This window comes from Gymnogyps californianus, chromosome 2, assembly GCF_018139145.2.
Source record: "Gymnogyps californianus isolate 813 chromosome 2, ASM1813914v2, whole genome shotgun sequence".
Taxonomy (NCBI): Eukaryota; Metazoa; Chordata; class Aves; order Accipitriformes; family Cathartidae; genus Gymnogyps; species Gymnogyps californianus.
Genome location: NC_059472.1, coordinates 67,561,174 through 67,583,394, shown reverse-complemented (window position 1 = coordinate 67,583,394; position 22,221 = coordinate 67,561,174). Strand labels below are relative to the sequence as shown.

The 22,221-nt window shown below is 39.4% G+C and overlaps 1 protein-coding gene across 1 annotated transcript in view; it reads left to right on the top strand.

Annotated features, from left to right (window-relative positions):
* Positions 1–22,221, top strand: part of CTNNAL1 (catenin alpha like 1) — a 59,156-nt gene that overhangs the window by 5,213 nt on the left and 31,722 nt on the right. Inside the window, exons 2-3 of the mRNA XM_050890768.1 lie at positions 14,609–14,798; positions 21,080–21,267. Coding sequence (XP_050746725.1) covers positions 14,609–14,798; positions 21,080–21,267 — 378 coding nt within the window. The remainder of the gene's footprint in view (positions 1–14,608; positions 14,799–21,079; positions 21,268–22,221) is intronic.

The following is a 22,221-nucleotide window of genomic DNA, read 5'->3' as shown; positions in this document are numbered from 1 at the left end:
ATCTGGCTGTTTTGTGAGGCAGGAATTCCTTTAACAAACACCATGTTGAGTCTTTGCCAGTACGTCATATTTATTTGGGTGTCCACTACTTCTTCCAATTTTTTGTAATGATTTGCCATGTACAAGTGTTGGGCAACCTCCATACCTCAACTGTCAATCTAGTTTTAAGCAGGAGATTGCATGAGAAAGTTGATATCCATTGCATCTTTGAGTCCCTTGAAATCTTAGTGAATAACATCTGATGTTGGCAAGTTGGTCCAGTTCATTTTATCTAATATTTTCATAGCCTCTTCTGCAGTCACTTTGATTCCACACAGATTCTCCGAGTACATCATAGATACATTCTGGAGTAGGGATTGCTTCACTTTCTTTTGTAGTTGAGCACAAATATGAATAGCTGCTCTGGTCTGTTCTTATTTTCTGTCAAAGGGATGGGGCAGAGCTGTGTTAAGGAAGTAACTGAGTATATCAGGGTTGTAACTCCTAAAGAAATGGACTGTAATAGCTGGTAAGTTACTGTATGTTTAGTGGAACTGATGCTATTCTCCATGGAACTGAACAAGCATGTTCTGTCAAAGAGAGAGATTTAAGAGAAGTGTAAAACTGTAGATGTGGAGTTCAGTATGCTACTGCTCCGTGACACTGGTCTTTGAATTTTGTCTATAGGCTAGCGGTGTCTTTGGGGAAGCTGTTTTGTGGTCTCATTGGCTTGGAAGTCCTCAGGTGACTGGAGAGTACTAGGTTGCTCGTGTTGTACCCAGTAGCAGCAGAACTCCGAACAGCAACTTGCATTCAGTTCTTCAATATACTTGTAGACGTGGACATTAGTATGTCTCCTTACTGAAGGATATTTCCTCTGGATGTAGCAAAGGACTTAAGGAAATAAGGCTTATTTTTGGGGGGTTGTATGTGTGTGTGGTGCCAACACTGGCCAAAACCTATGTAAGAGGTTTGTATATGATAAGTGACATACATACACATGATACCTTTCCATGAGTGTTCATTTCTTCTAAACTTAATAGCTGCAAAACTAGTAATCTTGGGAATTATTTAGTCATGGATTTGTCTTAAAGCTTTTTTTGCTAACAGCTTTAAAGCAAAGAGTCCTATATTAAGAGCACTGTTAGACTTCTAACTTGATATCACTAGCCTTCTATTCTTGGAAGTCTACAAAAACTGGGGGGGCGGAAAAAACACCACGTTTTTCCTATCTGTTTTTCCTCCACATCATGCATCAGTCATATATATATAAGCTGATGTTTGAATGTCTGTAGTCGTAGTATTGTATTGCAGTACAGGCTCATTACATACCTACTTTTGAACTTGTTGCGAATCAAATGTGTTCTCTCTTTCTCCTTTATAGACTAAATAGAAGAAGCGTCTCATATACTCTCTGGACAACGTTCATAAAATTAAGGAATATGTGTAGTCTCATTCCCTTCCTGAACTTCAGCATTCAGTCCAAGCTCTCATCCATTTCAACTTACTTGCATTTCCCATGCAGCAGATGCACTGAGAGATTAGTTCCAGCAAGTCCTTTGGCTGCCTTGTTTCACTAGGCATTTTTGGTACCTCTAGGTCTTTCCCTTTCCTGCCTCTAAGATGCCAAAGGATTCTTATATTCTTGGCTGTTCTTACTCCAGTATGGTGCCAGGGCTTGTGCTTTGCCCCTTATGGCTCTTCTTGGAGGATGGGAAGATTCCTTTTTGGAAAAAGTAGGGTAATCCATATTTGTCTTAAACTCATTGCCTTCTTCAGTGCATCTGAGGAAAAAAAAAAATCTGAGTGCTCTCCTTTTAAAATGCTTCTTGGGCACTAGTCTTTATCCTTCAGTACTTTAAAAATTCTGGTAACTTGCAAGCTTTGAGAAGCTGTTTCTCCCCTTTTCCAGGATTTTCTTCTTTGTGAATTAATTTGGTACTCACTTTAGACTTGACTTGGCACTACCGTTGAGTAATAAAATCATGAATTATGGCGTAGAGGCTTGCGTTGTAACTTGTGCTGAGTGAAGCAGACCTCCTGCTAAACTCTTCTTAGTTTACATCCTGTATCGCAGAGAAACTGTGCCGTGGATGCAGTCTCATATGCATTAACTGCTGTCGAGTCTGGAAGCATATGGTATGCTGCCTGTGTACAGAGTTGCACCTCATTAGTTTCAATTAGTCACTAACTCTCTGACTCTTCTCCTCCCTTTGGTTCCACAGGTATTGTGGGTTAAGTTCTGAGCTTGTGGTTTGTATTACGAATCTTCCACTTGATACAAATTCTTTTTCTGGAAAATGAAGCTTGCAGAAGCTCAACTGTTATTCAGCCTACACTTGGTACTCTGTGCCCCTAAAGGAGCCTGATTCTTTCTCTTTGATTTATGCAGAAAAGTTAATCTTATGAGTTTATCATCTGGCTGTAGTAATGTGATTACTTCAGTCACAGTATCAATTGTATTTCTGGGCTGATGTGGTTGCAGGTTTCCCTTTACTGAGGCTAGTTTTTAATTGACAGCTATTTAGTCATTGAAGCTAGGTTGTTATGAAACAGTGAAAGGGAAATAGATAATAACTTACAGTTGTGGTTTTTAAGCTATGCTGGGAAGCACAGGAGTACCTTAGAATATCCTAAATAGGTAAATGAAATTTATTTTGTTACATTAATAATTAGTGATGTTAATATCACTAATGATATTCTGCTTTACAAGAAAAATTACACTTGAACATTTTTATCACATGAGCAACAGCACTGCCATGAAATAGCTGTGGTTTCAGGGTTTTTTTGTCTGTGAACCCTTGGATGGTGAAATTGGCTTTGAGTTAAGCTTGGCTACTGCTTTATAATGTTCAGTACCTTAGTCTTTGATGTGATAAATGAGTCAGACTAACATTTGAAGTAGCTGAAGTAAGATGCTTCTTACTGACATAGCTGAAAATCAATTGCTCTTTTCAATGGAATCTTATCTTTCAAATTTATGAGATCTGATTAATTACTTTTCTATAGATTAAACAAATTTTTGTAGTTCTCCAGCAGAACGAGTATTAAATCAAAACTGCCTCACAGTGATCCTGCACAAAAGAATTAGAGCAGCTTTCTTGCTATTCAGCATTGTTAACAGATGGTTTTAGACAGATTAGGTAGGGAAATCCCCAAAGGATGAATTATGAATTAATGATTGCAAACAACTCTGATTATGGTTTAGTAAAACTGCTGTATGGTACTATGAGCCTATGGCTTTCTGCACGGATTTATTTTATGTTTATTAATTCATTGACAAAGCATAACCCTTGCTAGATAGAGCCTTAAATGATAATTTTTACTCATTGAGTTGTATTGCATTCCATCGCTAGACTTGTTTAAAGCTATTGGGGTAAATGAGTAGTGATATAGACTCTAGTGCCAACTTGTAACTGTTAATCTACTCTAGATACTGAATGGGATGATTTCTTGTTTTTATACATAAAATGAATTCTCAAATGGTAAGATAACTCCTAAACACAAGTTACAAAAATCATGTATGAGCAAATCCTAAGATTCTTTCAGATATGATATGCAGTTGCTTTTGTACTGACTTTTTGTATTAAGCAGAATTAATATAGCCACTTATAACCACACAAATCATGTATTTTCAAATAACAATAAAGTAAAATCGTGCTGTAGTAATATAATGTTGTAAACGTGGGTTTTGGGGTGGTGTTTTGTTTGGTTTTTTTATTCACAGATGTCAAAATTGTTTAGAAGTGTAATATTGTCCAAAGTTGCAAGTGCTTAAAATGTGGGAGTTAGACCAATGTATGGAACGTTTCCTTTTAATTGTGAAAGATTCTGTATTATATCTCAATGTTACATTTAAATATTCTTGAATTTTCCAACTGAATGAGTTTTTGCTTCCTTGAAGAGCTCAAGGGCAACAATCAGAAGAATATACAGGCTCTTTAACATAAATAAGATAATGGTTCCTGGATTATATGAAGTTTTTGTTTTGTTTTATACTCCTGTAGGTAGATAGTAGTTGGATTTGCATAGCTTTTTCCAGAGCACACTGTACTTCTCTGTTAATCCCTAGGGCAAGTATGTGCTTTTCAAGATGAAATACCAGGTGATGTTCTGAATTGAAGTGGTATGTCAAAATGCTGCTAAGGAAGCCTTCTCTGAAAAAGGCTGGAGGAACCCTCCTGTCCGCAACATGCAGTGCGAGACAGATTGGAAGGCTGGTATTCGTGCCAGTGAAGCTGCCTGTTTATGGGACTAACAAGCAACTTTTTCTGCATCTTCAGGAACCAATCCCAATTTGAATAGAAAGAATTCTGAGTTGCAGGTGGTATCAGTGTGTTGTCCCTGTTACATCTTTTATACAATGTCTGAATTCTTAGTTCCATAACAGTGGCTTTTTTTTTTTTTTTTTTTTTTTTTTTTTTTTTTAAATAAGCAGCTCAGAGCTGGCTCAGGCATTGTTTGCTCAAGCAGTAGAAGGTTAGGTACATTAACAAAGGCAAGTTTGGGAGGGAAGCCACAATAATCATTTGCCATTCAGTCTCTGGTTTTGAGGTTATCTGATCATGTTTAGTAAATTGAGTTATTTCTGAGACTTGCATCTCTCTGGTGCTGAAAACATGTCTGCATCTGTTTTGACCACATCTGAAAGTACACGTTAAACAATGAACTTCCCTCTGAGTTGGTTTTGTTTACTTAGGCTTGCTCATGCCCAGGATTTCTAGGTGCAGAATGAAAAAGGGTAATAGGTTTATGAAATCCCATTTGGGTAAGAAGATACTGAACTCAAGGGCAACAGGAGGGGAGGAAAAGGTACTGGCTTGTACACCCCTAAAACCAATTATTGGGTCTATTAGCTTATGTTCACTTTTTTTAGTCAGGTAGTTGCGCATTTCAGCAAACTTCAAGACAGCAGTTGAGTTAGCCATTTCACAATGAAAAGTGCAGTAAAGGCCGTTTTATTTTTGGATGCATTTTATGATAGGTAAACGCATGTTTTCTGATGTTCAGTATACTTGTTGATGCACTTATCATATAATCAGAAGAGGTTAAACTGGACTTTCAATTTGAAAAACGATTTTTGCCAACTTGTGTCAAGTTGCTCAAAGGTGCAAATTTCAGTCTGTAAACTTCCATACATCCTTTCAAAAAGAGAAGGAAGCTCGAACTTGAATTGTCTGAGAATGAAGATCTTTGTCACTCATTTGTATAGAAATTCTGAAGACAGCTTTTTTGGGGGGAAGATAGGGCAGTCCTCTGACTTGTAAGGCATGTGACAACAAGAGTAAACAAGGTAGCTTTGCTTGGTGGTCAAGCCTCACTGAGCATTCTCCAGTGAGCCTTCTCTTCCTCTTCTCTCCCGTGTGTATAAAAAATAAAGGAGGATGGCAGGAGTGCAGGTCAGTTTTCATGTACTTTTCTGCTTCATATCTGCAGATCACTGGGGATCCCTGATTTTAAGGAGTCTGTGAAGTGAACGTCAAAAAGCAAGCATATTTCTCATCTACAATAGTGTTACTTTAGTAACATTATTCAAGTAATTCAAACCGCCACATAATATCTAAGAATCCCCAGGTTGCAAGAACTAGTCAACTGTGTTCATTCCTTTTTTTTTTTTTTTTTTTTTTTTGTTTCTCTGGAGTTCTTTTTCACAACAACTTGCAAAAAAAGTTGGAAATAATTTAATCCCACTGAAAAAAAATTTCTGAAGTTCCCAGAGTTTTCATTACTTTGGGGAAAAAAAAAAAAAAACCAAACCAAAACAAACCCACAAATCCCCAAACCCAAAATAACGCACACTGGAGGAAATAAATTGGTGTCATCAAAGTGCTACATCTCCATTGAAGAAGTTCATCTGTATCACATTTTGGATAATCATTTTCTTGATGGTGTTTGGTTTGGATCTCAAAATTTAAAGGGCCCTTGGTTTTCTAGGAATGCATTCAGCACAAAGAAAGGGTATTCTCTACTATAGTACAGTCTTGCTGTGAGTTGAATCCTTTCTTTTTGATCTCTTAACAATTCCAAGAATGTATAACAAGTACATAGCAATGGTACTAATAATCTGAGGTGTTCGAATTTGAAGTTGTGTACTATTGTCTTTCCTGGCAAACTTTAAAAAGAGTAGGTTTTGAAGCCTAGATCTGAAGGAGGTGAAGAGGACTGTTCTCACCCCTTCCAAATAATATTTTCTACCTGTTGAAGCTATTGTGCTTGTGAGAAGTGCACAATTAAATGTTGTGGTGTTTTAAAATGAAATGTACAATTTGCAGTTAACCAAAAATCTGGTTACAACTGCAATATGGCTAGTGTCTCATTTGCTTGTTTTATTCTCATGCTCTTTTCTAGGCACCCATGTTTGGGCACTATAGGAGATAAGATACTGGGTTAGGTATACTAGTGATCTGATTTGGTAGGGCTGTTCTTGTGTTGCTTGTCAGCTTCTACTTGTCACTGCAGGTCCTGGATTGTTCCTTCTTCCTTTTCAGAGGTGGCTTATCAGCTTGTTAGACACTACATGTGAAAGATTGCCTGAGGCTCCTCTAAGCATGTTAGCATTTGCCTGCAGATAAGTGAACCAGCTTACAGGTTGTTAAAGTAGTTTATTTCATTTGCTTCCCTGAAGGCTTTTATGAAAGACATGTACAAAAGCAATGAGAAGATTCTTTTAAAAAGCCTTCAGGTGAAGACACAACTACAACAGTCTCAATACCACAAGCATAACAGAACTCAGCAGTCTTGGACATGCAGCATATTTGTACTGCCCTTCTAGATACCAGTGCATAGGCAGTATGAGGAAAATACATAAATAGGGGGTAGCAGCATCATACCACTTCGTGGAAGCCGTTCTTTACAGAAGTGGTGACTCAGGGTCCCGAATGATGCGTTTAGGTCTGCGTGACTTCAGCGAGAAGGGGTTGGTTGCCCTTTTTGAATAATAACTTGTAGAAGAAACTGTTCTGGTTCAAGTGTCTGTAAAGCAGAGGCAGTTGTCTCAAGTAACGTTTTCAGAATAAATAGAATATGGGTTTGTACAGTTAACTAGTGCATTAGTAGTTAATGCAGTTGCATTTCATTGTGGTTAATCTTTTCCAGCCTTTGAAAACTTTCAAAGGTGAGTTTCTACAAAGTTTATGTGTGGGATTTTTCTACAAAATGAAAACTGCATAGGAAGATAAGGCTTTCCAATTCTAAAAATCCGCACATTAGTCAGACTTCTGAAAAATATTTTAGTGCTTGAAATTGTAGAAAATGCTTTGTAAGACTTTCATTAATGTCTGGACAGGCATCTAATCTTGACAGACTTTTGATTTCTAGGACAGGTAAGCAGGTAGTCATTGTTCACTTCTCAAGATCCATGAGGCTCATCTTCTATGATGAGAAGTCTATGTGACAGTTCTGCTTGTAGCCCTTATGGACTGGATGTCAAATGCCAGCTGCCGCTTCTGTGCTCTCTCACATGTGTGGTTGTATTCTGTAGCAGATGTGAGTGTTGGAACGTGTGCTGCTGTCTGGCTAAATGAGTCTGAAGACCTGTTTGTCCTTAAGTAGTATGCAAGACCTAATGAGAGACAGTACCTAAAATGTAATATTAGAAGTTTCCGCTCATCCCCAAACTCAGGATGAACTAATAAAAGTATGAGCAGTGTGGGAAAGACCTTTTTGACCAAGTTTTCTACATGTCTGTGCTGGTTTTGGCTGGGATAGAGTTAATTTTCTTCATAGTAGCTAGTATGGGGCTATGTTTTGGACTTGTGCTGAAAACAGTGTTGATAATGCAGAGGTGGTTTCCTTACTGCTGAGCAGTGCTTACACAGAGTCAAGGCCTTTTCTGCTTCTCACACCACCCCACCAGCAAGCAGGCTGGGGGGGGCACAAGAAGTTAGGAGGGGACACAGCCAGGACAGCTGACCCCAACTGACCAAAGGGATATTCCATACCGTGCTGAACCATCATGCTCAGCATATAAAGCTGGGGGAAGAAGAAGGAAGGGGGGGATGTTTGGAGTGATGGCATTTATCTTCCCAAGTACCCGTTAGGCGTGATGGAGCCCTGCTTTCCTGGAGATGGCTGAACACCTGCCTGCCGATGGGAAGTAGTGAATAGATTCCTTGTTTTGCTTTGCTTGCGTGTGTGGTTTTTGCTTTCCCTATTAAACTGTCTTTATCTCAACCCAGGAATTTTCTCACTTTCACCCTTCTGATTCTCTCCCCCATCCCACTGGGGGAGGGGAGCGAGCAAGCGGCTGTGTGCTGCTTAGTTGCCACCTGGGGTTGAACCACCAAGACAATGTCCTATCAAATGCAACTAAATTTACTTTACAGCACACTTCTGTTGCAGGGGTTTGTAGCTTCTTCCCTAGTACGTAGTGCTATTGCATTTTCTTAACAAAGGCTTTCCATTCCTGGTATTACATTTTTTTCAGAAAGGAATTTTCTACCATTATGAAATTAATGGAAGGTAGAAAGCAGAAAATACACAAAATGGAATAGGAGCTGTTACTCTAAGGATGCTAATCCTCATTGCATAAAGAAAACCTCTTGAATAATTTTTCTAGCAGGAAAACTGATTAGTGTGAGGCAGTAACAACTACTACCCTTGAGAGTCTAAATCATCCTATGTACAATGTGGGTACTTACCCAGGGAGGGGGGTAGATAGGGTATCTTCCAACATGACTTCTCAGTTTAACTCTTGTGTTTGTAGCAGTGGCTGTGAAATAGCTATGTTTCCCCTGGTTTTATTTATAGTTGTCTATAAATACTTCCTGAAACCCAGTCTCTTAAGTATCACTTAATTCTGTCATGCAAGACTTAATTACACTGATAATAAACAGACATTAGAATATTTTTAGCTAAGCATGCTGTCATGATGCTTCCTGTGCATGAAGCACATAACAACTTAAATGTCAGTATCTGAAGGCCCTCAAAAAGCTCTGAAAAGAGCTGCTTGAAAACTGCTGCAACTGAGCTTGTTTCCTTAAATATGAAGTACATCTTGATACATTATGGCTATATATGTTAGTTTCAGTAAAGTACTTGGGAAAAAGGCCATTTTTCTGGGGCTGCTCATGACAAGTGACAAAAGATTGTAACTGACAGCTTCTTGAGACTGCACACTCCTTAAACTGATTGTCTCACATCTCAGATAAGCATTCCATGGAAATACTGTAAAAGCTTGCATTAAACAGCATGAGTACCATCAAAAGGACTTTCCTTTCTAGGGCCTGATCAGTAAATCCTTAAGTAAACAGCATGTAACGTATTACTGTTGTTCAAAGAGACTTGCAGGTAATCTTTTCAGCTATTAACTCCTGCCCAAACACCACAAATGTTAGTGACTGGGTGATACATGGTCAGAATACAACAGATTAAATATTTGGGAGGTGTTAAGCTTAAAGGAGAGCATAGATAATGTTCTTGGAGTCACAGAGGTTTCCTTTTTTTAAAAAAAAAACTGAAAGAAACACAACAGTAATAGTTCTGGTCTGGTTGCAACTGGATGGGCTGCAGTGTAATCTGAAATATCCTAAAACGCTGCAAGTTTTCACTAATTCAGTTTTTGATAGCCTCTTAGGGTATCTCTGGAGGAAGGTGGTTGTTCGTTGAGGAAAAAGTTCTTTGTTAGGTTTCTTGTGGGTCTTTACTTTTCTCCATTTAACTTGTCCAATTTTATATCTTTGTTCTAAATGTTGTTTAAAAGTCAGGAGCAAAAACTTTTGCTTATTCTTTATTTTAGAAGCCTAGCTTATTGGCCTTTTAATGCTTATTGCTTTATTTGTATCCTGAAGCAAATGATATTCTATACCTCTCCCCAACACCCCTCCAATTGTATTGCTTAGGGATTTTATTTTTTTTTTTTTACTATGGTCTGAACTGGTTAAATAATCTTTGTGCTGCTTATTAACATCACAGTTTCCTTCAGTTTGTCACTTAACATACTAGTGAAATTCCTCTCCTTGCTCAGTTAAGATCTTATTTGTTAGTTTTTTAACCCTGATTGTTAATTATAGGTTTGATCAAGTGTTGAAAAGAATCTGAAACTGCAGTTGCTACTACCTCTGCTTTTTCATAACTTTATTTTAAATGGAGGATATACCTGAGCGTATACCTGTCACTCTTAACACTTCATGAAGAAGGAGAAAGATATTTCTCAGAATTATACATTCTCCTTGTTTGCACAGCAATGTTTTCTGCAGGTGGCAGGTTATGAGAAGCCCATCTGTATCTGAAGAACTTTCCTCATGCTTTTGACGTTATTAAGCATTTTACATTTTGTATATGTCTAACTCGTGTTTTTAGAACCAGCGACAGCCCTTTTTCCTTTAGCTGATATATATTTCATATCTTCATCTATCTCTTTCTTTTATCATGACTTACCTACTCCCTTTTCAGGGCTGTTTGTTACTTACTTTTTTATAACAAACCTCCTATGCAAATTTTACTATATTAGTACAGGCTGCATTTACTCACAATGTTGATAACACTTGAAATAGGTGTTATATGAAGCTGTTTGTCTTGATATGTTTCAAACTTCTTGACCAGCTCCTGTTTTAGTTCTTTCACAATGTTTGTTTTTAACTGGCAATCCATATAGTTTTTGACTTCTCTGGGAAAAAAAACAATGGAGCTCAACAAACTTCCCTCCATTCTAATGTTAAGATAGTTACTGTAGTGGCCCTAAGTTAGCCAGTCTGAGAAGAAATTATATTACCCAGCTAAGAGTTCATTAGTCTAGGAGGTATTTGCAAAGCCTCAGCTGCTGTATATAACTGTAGGCTTCCAAACTGAGTTTAATCTGCATATACAAGCTACTCCAGTGGGTGTCTAGAGTAGATCATAGAATCACAGAGCGGTTTGGTTTGGAAGGGACCTTTAAAGACCATCTAGTCCAACCCCCCTGCCATGGGCAGGGACATCTTTCACTAGACCAGGTTGCTCAAAGCCCCGTCCAGCCTGACCTTGAACACTTCCAGGGATGGGGCATCCACAACTTCTCTGGGCAACCTGTTCCAGTGTCTCACCACCCTCATTGTAAAAAATTTCCTCCTTGTGTCCAATCTAAATCTACCTTCTTTTAGTTTAAAACCATTGTCCCCTGTACTGTCACTACAGGGCTTGGTAAAAAGTTTTTCTTCGTCTTTTTTATAAACCCATTTATATATTGAAAGGCTGTGGTGAGGTCCCTCTGGAGCCTTCTCTTCTGCAGGCTGAACAACTATGACCCTCTCAGCCTTTCCTAATAGGAGAGGGTCTGATGATCAGCCCTCTGACGATTTTTGTGGCCCTTCTCTGGACGCACTCCAACAGGTCCATGTCTGTCTTGTACTGGGGACTCCAGAGCTGGACGCAGTACTCCAGATGGGGTCTCACAAGAGCGAAGTAGAGGGGGAGAATCACCTCCCTCGACCTGCTGGGCACGCTTCTTTCTACGCAGCCCAGGATACAGTTGGCTTTCTGGGCTGCAAGCGTACGTTGCCAGCTCATGTCCAATTTTTCATGCACCAGTACCCCCAAGTCCTTTTCTGCAGGGCTGTTCTCAGTCCATTCATCCCCCAGTCTGCATAGATACTGAGGATTGTCCCAACCCAGGTACAGGACCTTGCATTTGGCCTCGCTGAACCTCATGAGGTTAAGATGACGCTGGTGATGGACCTGCCAAAATAGCTGCTGATTCTTGCTTCACCTTATGTGGGGGGGTATACGAGGTGTCTTTTTCTGCAAAACTGACCCCCTCTGAAGAGGGTGCTAAAGAAGTGATAGAATTGTAAACTTCACCCTTGTCTCAAATGAAAGTGTTTCTGCAAATGTTTTGTAAGACTTTAATAAAGCAACTTAAACTGTGACATCTTCATGATTTTTATCATTTGCATACCTCTACAGTAACGTATGGGATTAAAATGCCCTTGATGATTTGTAAGAGATGGTGGGATTCCTTTCATTCTGCACTGTTAGTTGCATATGCATTTTTTTTTTTTCAGGGTTATGCAGAACATGTTTAAACTTCTACTGGTATAAAATGCTGTGGGAGGTAAACTTGCAGCCAGGACGTGCATCCAACTAGTATTCTATTTGTCTTAGGCCAGTGTTATTTTATATATACTTTTGAGAAGTCAGTAACTGTATGAATGTAATAGCTTTGTTTGCATAGCATTGGGTTGCTGTTTGCTTAAAAATCAGTTGAGGGAACACAGTTGTGACCCTCTATCAAATTGGTTTTCTTCAGCGTTTGGTCTTATGCTCTCTGTAGGCTTGCTGCCCATGTCTAGTTAAGAATTTGCCAGCTGGGATTGTTAGATTAGCTGCTGTCAGGTATTTGATAGTTTGGTATACCTGAAGCATCTACAATGCAAGAATTCAGGAGAGCTGCATAGTGCAGCTGTTTTTAACATCCATTTGATATTAATCTGAATTTCCACTGAAGTGATGGTAATTGTGTGTTTTGGGGAATGTCATTCCTCCTCTAGAATGAACCTGAAGGTGTTCAGATGTTTGCTTAGTTCACTCTTTAATGGGACTGTTTTCATCGTAAGACGATATTTTCACTGGGTGGGCATCAGAAGTTCACGGGCTTTGGGGCTGAAGTTTGGTGAACCAGGGGACTCTTACAGGAACAGATTTGTTGTATGAATTGTAGAAAGTGGCCTTCCTTTAGAGCTTGCGGCTTAGGTACAAGTTGGAGAAGCAGGGCATATATAAGAAGGCAGTGGGCAGACGATGCATTTCTCTAGTGATGTTTTGTACCAGGACAAAATATTCTTCCGTTCCCATAGCAGTTCTTCAATAGGGCAGACTGGGATAGTTCTTAGCTTTTTTTTTTGGTGCAAAGTGCTCTATGAAGTACTGACATTTTCCATTGCAAAGAGTTTAATGCTGCAAACTTGACTAAACCAGCTCGTGGCATTCAAAACCAGCCCCAGTAAGGTGTTGAAAAATACCACTATTTTTTTTTCTCAGAAATACGACTCAGTGATATCTGAAGGGTAAGCCTTGGGCATTGATCAGATTATGAAGCAGAACAGTTCCTACACTGCTTCCTGCTCTGTCCTTGGATCCGATGTGAGCATTACAGGTACAGCTTCTATGCTCTTGTCCTACCATAGGCTTGACTGGTAGGAGAATGTATGAATGAATGATGATTTACCTTTTTTTGAGGAACGGGCAAAGACATCTGTGATTAAGCTGATACAGCTGAGGTGTTCAGACACCTAAGTAATTCATGTAATTCTGAGATTCTCTCAGCAGACATCTTTGAGCTCCTGGGGATGTGGATTACAATGCAGTTCTGTGGACATTTCAAACCACACTGCTGCCCATCTTTCTCTCTCCAGTCTGTACCTTTTCCCTTTTGCCACCAAAAGTATTCATACAGCTATGCAGTGAACTGGACTGGGCAACTGATTATGAGGAAAACTAAAATAACAAACATCACCTTCTCCACAACTCAAGTTTAACCCACATCAGATAAATTCATTGCAAAAATGAGAGAGGGAGGCAAGGACAGGCAGGACTATCTTTGTTGGCAACAATGATGGCTTTTATGCTGATTTAGGATGTTTGAAACTACAGAGTTCACCTTCTGTCTTGCATCTCACTAGAAAATGGTTGTGATACCAAAAATGTAAAGCTCCTATACCATTTGTAATGCAGTTTGTAATTAGTTAATTCTGAGTGGCAGGATTGCATACTGTTCTCATGTTTATTCAGTGCCTTGGTCGAGAAGCTACTTCTGCAATCCTCCCTTTCTCTTTGGGTGGGAGAGGGATCTCTTTGTTTCCTCATGTTTGGTGTTTTGGGCAAATCTACAGTCTCCTGCAGCCTGCGTGCAGCTGATCTCTCGTCAGTGTGATCCAAGAAGGAATGTATAGTGCAATGTAGTACTGGGCAGAAAAGCTGATACAGGATGTGGAGTTCAGAATAAGAATGTCCTCACAAATTGTTTTACTGATAACTTGCGTCTAAATGGCAACCTTTTTCTAAATTCTAGAAAACACACGTAATTGAGGATGTTTAAGTTATGAGTACAGTGGATATTTTAATGGGGGCAGGGCTTGAATACTTCATATTGTTTCTAAAAGACAAATGGTTCTTCTTTTTGTGTAAAGACTGTGCTACTGCTCATTCTTTCTTAAAGCCTGCCTTAATCAATTGGATAAAATGTCATTTATAAAGGCTTATTTCAGTAAAAAGAGCCAAAGCTCCCAAATCCTAGTTGATGAGTTTAGTTACATAACAGTACAAAAACTTTGTAAGATTTCCAATGCTGGCAAACACAAAGTGATGTTGATATGTCTGCTATTGGACTCCTCAACTTTTACTGTGTCCATAGTGTGAAAGCCTGTTGAGAGACCTAGGGCAGTTTATTTTAGTACTGCAAATGGGGGGGCGGGAATCCCTTAATTCGAGATGTGAGGTAAGCTGAGATCACAGCAGATGAGCAAACTTAATTATACTCCAAATTTTTTTTTCATTCTCTGAGAAGTTAAATGATACCTCATGACTCAACACTAAATTTTATTAGTGAAGTATGGTAAAAATCTGTTACTGAGTTCCGTTCAAAACTTGCCTTTAATACTAAAGTTAAAATGTCTTCTTGGATACAGTTCTAATAATTAACTCTTCTTGTTCACAGATAACTACTCTTATTAATCATAAGGATAAACCAAAGCGTTCAGACAAGACTCTGCAAGCAATTCAGCGAGTGGGCCAAGCAGTTAACCTGGCAGTTGGAAGATTTGTTACAGTAGGTGAAGCTATAGCCAATGAAAATCATGAATTGAAAGAGGAAATGAGCGTTGCTTGCATTGAGGCCAGGAGAGCAGGTATGTAGTTACTCATGAAATTGTGCATGTGCCATTTTTGGCACACTATTTTTAGTGTCAAGAATAATGTAAGAACTTTATTATTTAATTGCTTAGCCCTCTTCTGCTGGTCCTTTCAAGGCCTGATCTGTTACCTGATTGTCACTTACTTAAATTGCTCTCATCTTATGCACAGGGAATGGAATTGTGTGTTGGCTTTGATTTTTTTTTTTTTTTTTAATAGGATCTCTTGCCACAAGGAATTACCTGACTGCTCTTTGTTTGATGATGTTACTACAGACAAAGAGCAGAGTGTTGATAATACAACTTTAGAGTTTATTGCTCTCAAGGTAAAACAGTGGAGTATTTAAAGTAATTTGAGTGTTATGCTATTGAGGTCACTGCGTTCTAAATCTGAATGTCTGAATGAAGGTCAGTGTCAACCCGTATTTCATCAGGACTCAGTAAGATGACTCACATCAGTCATCTGATGACTCCTCTCAGTAGAATGAAAATCATATCGTACTTGCCTTTTTGCTGGATTCAACTTTTGTTGCAAACTTGCTCTGTGTGTATATTGAATGTCAAGTATGGATAATTGATTGAGTTGCCTGCTGTCACCCTCCTCCCCCCAGAAGCCTCTGTGTAGGCGAATAGTGGGTTACATTCTCTGATACTGTAAGAGAATGTCAGTGTCATGCTAGAAACTACTCTCCTAGCTACTAAGTACTATTCCTTGCATGGTATTTCAGTGGCTCTTAGTAAATGCATATTCTTACATCTGCAGTACAGCCTTCAAGAAGATGATACCTAGAAGAACGTTCTTTTTGTTGTTAGTGGTGGTGGGTTTTTGTTTTTTCTTTCAAAAACCTTCAGATCATGGGAAATTCTACTTGAAGTTTTTCCTGTTTAAGCAGGTGGAAGTACCTACAGGTGTGACAGACTTTATGCTTAATGTGGCTTCAGAGAGACAATCTTGAGCTTCCAGATGTGGAGGCAAATAAATGACCCTTCAACACCAATGTCTTGATGGCTGGAGAAAGGAGTAGTACTCTACTCCAAGACATGGGTTACTGTACTTAAAATTGATCTGCTCAGTTAAACAGTGGACTTGTGGGTGGGTGTTTGTTTTTTATCTTTTAAATAACCTCAGAAGCCTGACAAACTTGCCTTTTGCTGTCCTAGCTGGTATATTTCTTGGGGAATCACTGTGCTGGCCTCAAACTTTGGGGATGCAGTTCATACTATTTTTGTGATTTAAAAAAAAAAAAAAAAAAGCTTAGAAATTGGGCATGATACTGTAAGAAATCCTCTGAAAATCCCTCAACAATGAGTCGCAATGTCTAGAAACGTGCTGGTGATGAATGATTGTTTTTGTGATTTGAAGGACTATTCTAGATAAACTTCAGACTGAAAATTCATGGTCGCTCCAGTAAACTTGGCTACAAACAGAAATGTCCTAATTTGAAAGCATTCCATTTGTTACGTGAAGCATGTGTTTTCTCTTCAGAGATCCAAGTAAAATGCTGACAAGCCAAAATTGCCAAAGTTTACATCAATGATCTCAGCTGCTGGAAGAGCAGTGCAGTCTGGATCTCTGTTTCTTGACTTGCCGGTTATGCTGTGGCCAAGTGCTTTTTGTCCCTATCAGCGTATCCAGGAGGAGCTCAGAATCTAAAAATAGTCTGCAGTATTTTCTCTCACCAAATGGTTATACTTTTTTACATTGTAAGTTTTATTTCCTGTTGCACAGTAACGTGCCTCAATCTAGAGGAGTGAAGATATAGACTGTTTACTTTTCTGTCAAGCCTCACATTTGCCTTGGCATGAGTCAGTTATTCTCTCTGAGCTATCCACTTAAGATCTAACTGAAGACTTACATGGGAAATTCATTATATCAAACGTGTTTGCGGCTGGTTTTTTTGTTTGTTTTGTTTTGGTTTTTGGTTTGGGTTTTTTTTTTTTTTTTTTGTGCTGGTATTATCTCTGCGGACTGTTAAGTGTTGGACAAGGTAAGACAGTCCTTTGTGCAGATAAATTCTTACAGATAACTGTCCTCTGAATTCAGTCTCTGAACGCAGTTGCTCAAGTGCCATTTTGAACAACTTCGGTGTTCCCAAGCAAGTCAATAAAATCTCCTGGCCAATTACAGCCAAGAATATTGACTTGTATAAAAGAATCCCATGTTCTGATGGCATGGGCAGCAGAAAGCCCTTGCTGTTTAGGACAGAGGATGTTTAGAGCTGTTCACACTTCTTTTTAGCCGATAAATTAGATTGTGCCTCAAAAATTAAAGGGACACTTTGTTAGACGTAGAAGACAGATTTCAACACTAAAGGATTTAGAACATTAAGTGTCTCAGTTGCTAAGAAAAGTAGGGAGTCTTTAAATCAATTGCATATCCTGCAGAGGCTTTGAAGGATGACAGATGTTGTATCTCTCTCTTGTGAAGGGTATAATCAGTGATCTGAAGTGTTTCAGACTTGTTATGACTGTTTCCTTGTAATAAACCTTGTAATTTGATTGACTCAAAATAGAATCATAAAACACTGCAGAGGGTCATGTAGCAGATTTTGCCTAACATCAGTCTTGCACTGTGTCAGTGTTTACAGTGACAGTATAGTAGTGGAATGTAACTCAAAGAAGCACATTTTTAGATGCCCATCTGTGATGTTTTTTCTTTTTTTTTTCCCCTGCAAAACTAGGAAAGACTGGTTAATTTAAAAGAGAAAACACATGTCAAGAATAAGTTAGTGTCATAACATTTTCAGTATTCTCTGCCAGTTGACTACATAGCCCTAAAGGAAGACATGGAGTAAAATGGAAGCAATAAATAGCGCTCTCCTATTTTTGCCTTGTCTTTCAGTACAGAGAAGGACTAAATTAAGGAGGCTGAAAACCAACAATTTAAAATGGATAAATAGAATCACAGGATAACTTAGGTTAGAAGGGACATTTAACTCCAAGAATGGAAACCATGCAATTTCTTGTACACCTCTTACACTGTTTGACCACTCTTTCAGTGGCAAAACTATTTTCTTATATCTTGTCCATTGCTTTTTGTCCTGACACCATGCACCTCTGGGAGCAGTCTGTCTCTGGCTTCTCTACCTGCCCATTAGATAGGTAGTTGTAGACTGCAGTAAACTCTGCCATTGGCCTTCTTTTCTTGAGATGGAACAAACTCGCTTCCTTCAACCTCTCCCCTTACGTCACATGCTCCACTATGTCAATGTTTTCCCTTGTACTGGGGAGCCCAGAACTGGACATGGTACTCCAGATGCTGTCTCACAAGTGCCAACCAGAAGGGAAGAATCATTTCTGCAGCCTGCTGGTTACATTCCTGCTAACAACCCAGCGTGCAGCTGGCCATCATTGCTGACTCTTGGTCAACTCTTTTTGTCCACCAGGACCCCCATGTCTTTTCTTGCAAAGGTTTTCTCCAGGCAGCTGATCCCAGCCTGTACTGTTGTGTGGTGTTATCCTGGCCCAGACGCAGGACTTGGTATTATTGCCTTTGCTGGACTTCACAAACTTCCTGTCAGATCATCTTTCCGGCCTGTCCCTCTGTCTAGCAGCCCTGTCCTCCAGCGTATGAAACACTCCCCCAGTTTGGTATTGTTCACACACGTGCTGAACATGCTGGCCCATCATCCAGGGAACAGTTTTGATGCCTTGTATCAGTCCCTGAAGGACACCACTGGTAACTGACTGCCCATTGGACTTTGTACCACTTATCACCATCCCCGAGCGCAACAGTCAGGTCTATTCTCTACCCACCTTATTGTTTACTTATCCAGTCCATATCTCATGATTTAGTTATAAGGACACTGTGCGACATCATGTTGAAGGCCTTGCTAACATTGAGATACACAGCCTGCATTACTTTCTTTTCTAGAGACGGTGTCATCTCTTCATAGAAGGCATTTAGATTGATAAGGGACTATTCACCCTTGCAGGTCTGTGCTGGCTCTTCCCAATTGCCTTTTTCTGCTTCATGTGATAATGGCTTCCAAGATGATTTTACTAATATTCCTGGAGACTGACGTGAGGCTGACTAGCTCAGAATTGCCTGAATTTTTCTTGTTACCCTTCTTGAAGATGGGTGTGACAGTTGCCTTTCTATCATTGGAAATCTGTCCCAATTGTCACAATCTTTCAGACATGATAGCAGAATTACAGTGACACTGAACTGCTCCTTTGACACTCTCAGATGTGTCCCATGGACTTGTGTATGCCCAGCTGCCTTAGTCCCTAGCTCAGTCTTTTTACCCTAACAGGTCTTGCTTCTCGTAGCTTATTCCCAGGGTACCATTCCTGTTCTTGTAGTTGCAGATCTGCAGGCAAAGAAGGAAGCCTTTGTTCTGTTGTCAGAAGTCTCAAGTTTTTAGGGCTGTCTGGAGCTTTTGACAGGCAGATTTTGCAGCTCTTTCTACGTTCTCTGATTACTCTTTGTATGACTAGATGCTTCACCTATGACTTGATAATTCATCTTCATGAAGGTGAATCCCACAGCATAAGAAATGGGATAATGATGTTGTGCATCCTTCCTTGGTTACCAAAAGCACTTTACGTCTGTTTTAATTGTTCTCGGTGTGTTTCTACAGCATTTTATGTTGTCACATATGTTTTGAGGTCAAAGGAATAGATTGGGGTTAATCTGCTGACAAAGTTGAACAGTTCCAGCTGGAGATTGGCCTGAACTGAAATGAATTTGACTGTGGAGAAGGCAATGGCCAATCTGTTTTGCTGTTAAATGATCTTGCCTGACTGGAGACTTGTCCTACAGCTTCACTGTTAGTGTATCTGTCTCCCTCACTGTTTGGATAATAGCCGTACTTTTATAATTCTTCTTGCTTCTGTTCATTTTCGGGCCCTTCAGCTGTGGAACTCCCCATCTCAGAGTGTACTCTGTTTATCATATTTGCATACTTACACTAGAGACACCCTCTGATTATTTGTAGCATGGCTTTTATGACCTGGCCTGGTCCTAGCAAAACTACTGGAAGTTCCTTGCCAAAGTGCAATACCTATTCAGGCAACTTAGGAGCTCAAGGGATTACAATTGTCAGAGGAGAGAAATCTCTACACAAACACTGTGAAGCATGGAGCTCTGTGGTTTGAAGGACTGTCAGGCCTTCCTTGTTCCATAGTGTTTGTGTGTGGTATTTCCAGAGTAATAATGCACCCTCAGGTTCTTCATATGGGACCTCTGGCTTTATCAGGCTTTTGGAGTATCTTGTCTGCCTAGGTGAATTACCTTAGTTGAGGTTTTGAAGATGAGTCATAGGGGACTCAATCAAATGTCCTAGATTTTATCTTCAAGGGTGATCTGCAGGTTAGTTGTGGGTTGATCATCTTGTGTTGCATGCTAACAGAAAGCATGTCTCAGAGCTTGCCGGAGTTCAGTCTCCCAGCAGTCCTTCTGTGGTTGTGGAACAGGAAACTGCTCTATGCCCTTCCCCTATTGCACTATTATCTAGGGTACTCCAGAAGATTTAATTGGATAGGGGCCTGTGATCCTTCTCAGACAAGGAGGTCCATTGGCTGCATTAGACTGTAGAATTTTTAACTGCATAAAAAATAAAAGTGGTCAAATGGTTCTATTTAACTATTATCAACAAAATGCTAGTTGAATAAAAAGATGCTTATGAACTGAAAATCAGTGCTTGTTTGCCTTTTTTTCCTCTCCTGTCTCTGACTTCATACTGTTTGGTGGCCCTCCTTCGAACATAAAGTGTAGTAGTCTCACTATAATGCTTCAGTCCTATAAGTTATAAAGGTACTGTTTGGAATCTCTTTATTCTTCATGCCTGAAGGCTTCTACAGGAATAGGAAATCCATAAATTATGGGAATACTAACTGAAATTTGGAAAGTGGAGGGGAATTTGTAGTTCTTCCTTCCTTGCTGCATCCCACTCCTTCAGTGGTTTGATGCTGCAAGTGTCGACACTGATTTGACTTTTGCTATTAAAATTGGAAAAATATCTCCCATTAATGTTTTCTCCCTCCTTGCTCCCCAGCTCTACCCCCTCCACCTCAAATATCTGTAGACTACTGTAACAAAATTCGTGTATGTTACAGATGGAAGAATGAGGCAGTACTGAATAAATCCAAAGTTAAATATGGAGAGGGTGCCACCAGCAGTCAGGAGAAGGAAGTGAAGTGAAATAAAAAAAGAGTTGTAGGTAGCTCTGAAATTGTTGTTTTATCCCTCAAAGGTAAAAGCTAAGAATGCCTAATGGCCCAGTATCGTTTTTTATAAGTATGAAATGTTATTTATTTCTTTTTTCCCCCTCTAGGTGAAACAATTGCACAGCTTACGGATGTGGCAAGCTTGGATCATCCAGAATCTGATAGCCACATAACAATCTTTACGGACAAAACGGGTGTGGTAAAAGCTGCAAGGCTGTTGCTTTCTTCTGTCACAAAGGTGCTGGTGTTAGCAGACAGAATTGTTATTAAGCAAATTATAACTTCCAGAAACAAGGTATTTGTAGCTTCTTTTTTCTTTTGTTTAACTGATACCCGCAGTCAATGCAAAAGAGTGATGGTAAATGAAGTGGTATTTTCATTGTATCTCTAGGAGAAGTGCAAAATAAAGAGGTAAAAATGAATGTCTTGCACATGGTCACCTACCAGATATCTGAAAGGGGATGGTTGTAAGTCAGGAGGAACAAAATAACAATTTTCAGTGACTTTCTACATTTTCTGTGACCTGTTTTGCTCTATTGACTTAGTATACTGGAGAAGGTGCTGTGTTACTGCTTATTTAACTGTAAGTTTGCTGTGAGGTGGGAAGTGTGTCTGTTAGTAAAATGGCCACTAAAAGCTTCTACTTGCTAAGGACAGGATGTTTGTACTGTCAGGATCAAGACAAGGAGACTGTTATGAATGCGTCCAAGGCAAAAAGCTGTGAGGAATGCTGATAAAAGTCTGTGCTTGTGAAGTGAGGTTTACAGATTAAAAGTTTTTTGTGCAGTTTAATTTATGTCTTGAAACTTAGCTTGAAACTACTTAGATGATTTAAATAATGTATGAAGGCCCATTTAACCTCAATGTAATCTATTTCATGTACTGCACTGTCTTGCCCGTAGGATTCTTTCTTTTTTTTCCTCCCCTGATGTGCTAAAACAAAAATAGAAAAACCTCATGTTTGGAAGATGAGAGCCTGATAGGACCGGCGTTTTTCCATTAATTTTCAACTCGTAATCCAGAGCGGTGCCCCTCTTTTCTCTTTTGACTCCTTATGCTCTCTCTTCCTTTGTCCCAGTTTGCTTTCCAGACATGCTGGTCTATTTTGCAGCTTCTAGATCCAAGACACTTAGTTGAGTCCAGGATTCAAAAACTACGGTAATACCTGCTTTAGTCTGGCTTTAGACTTAGCAGCACTGTTTTGCTGTCTTAGTGTTCTTTTCTTCTCTCAGTGGCTGGTGAAGGTGGC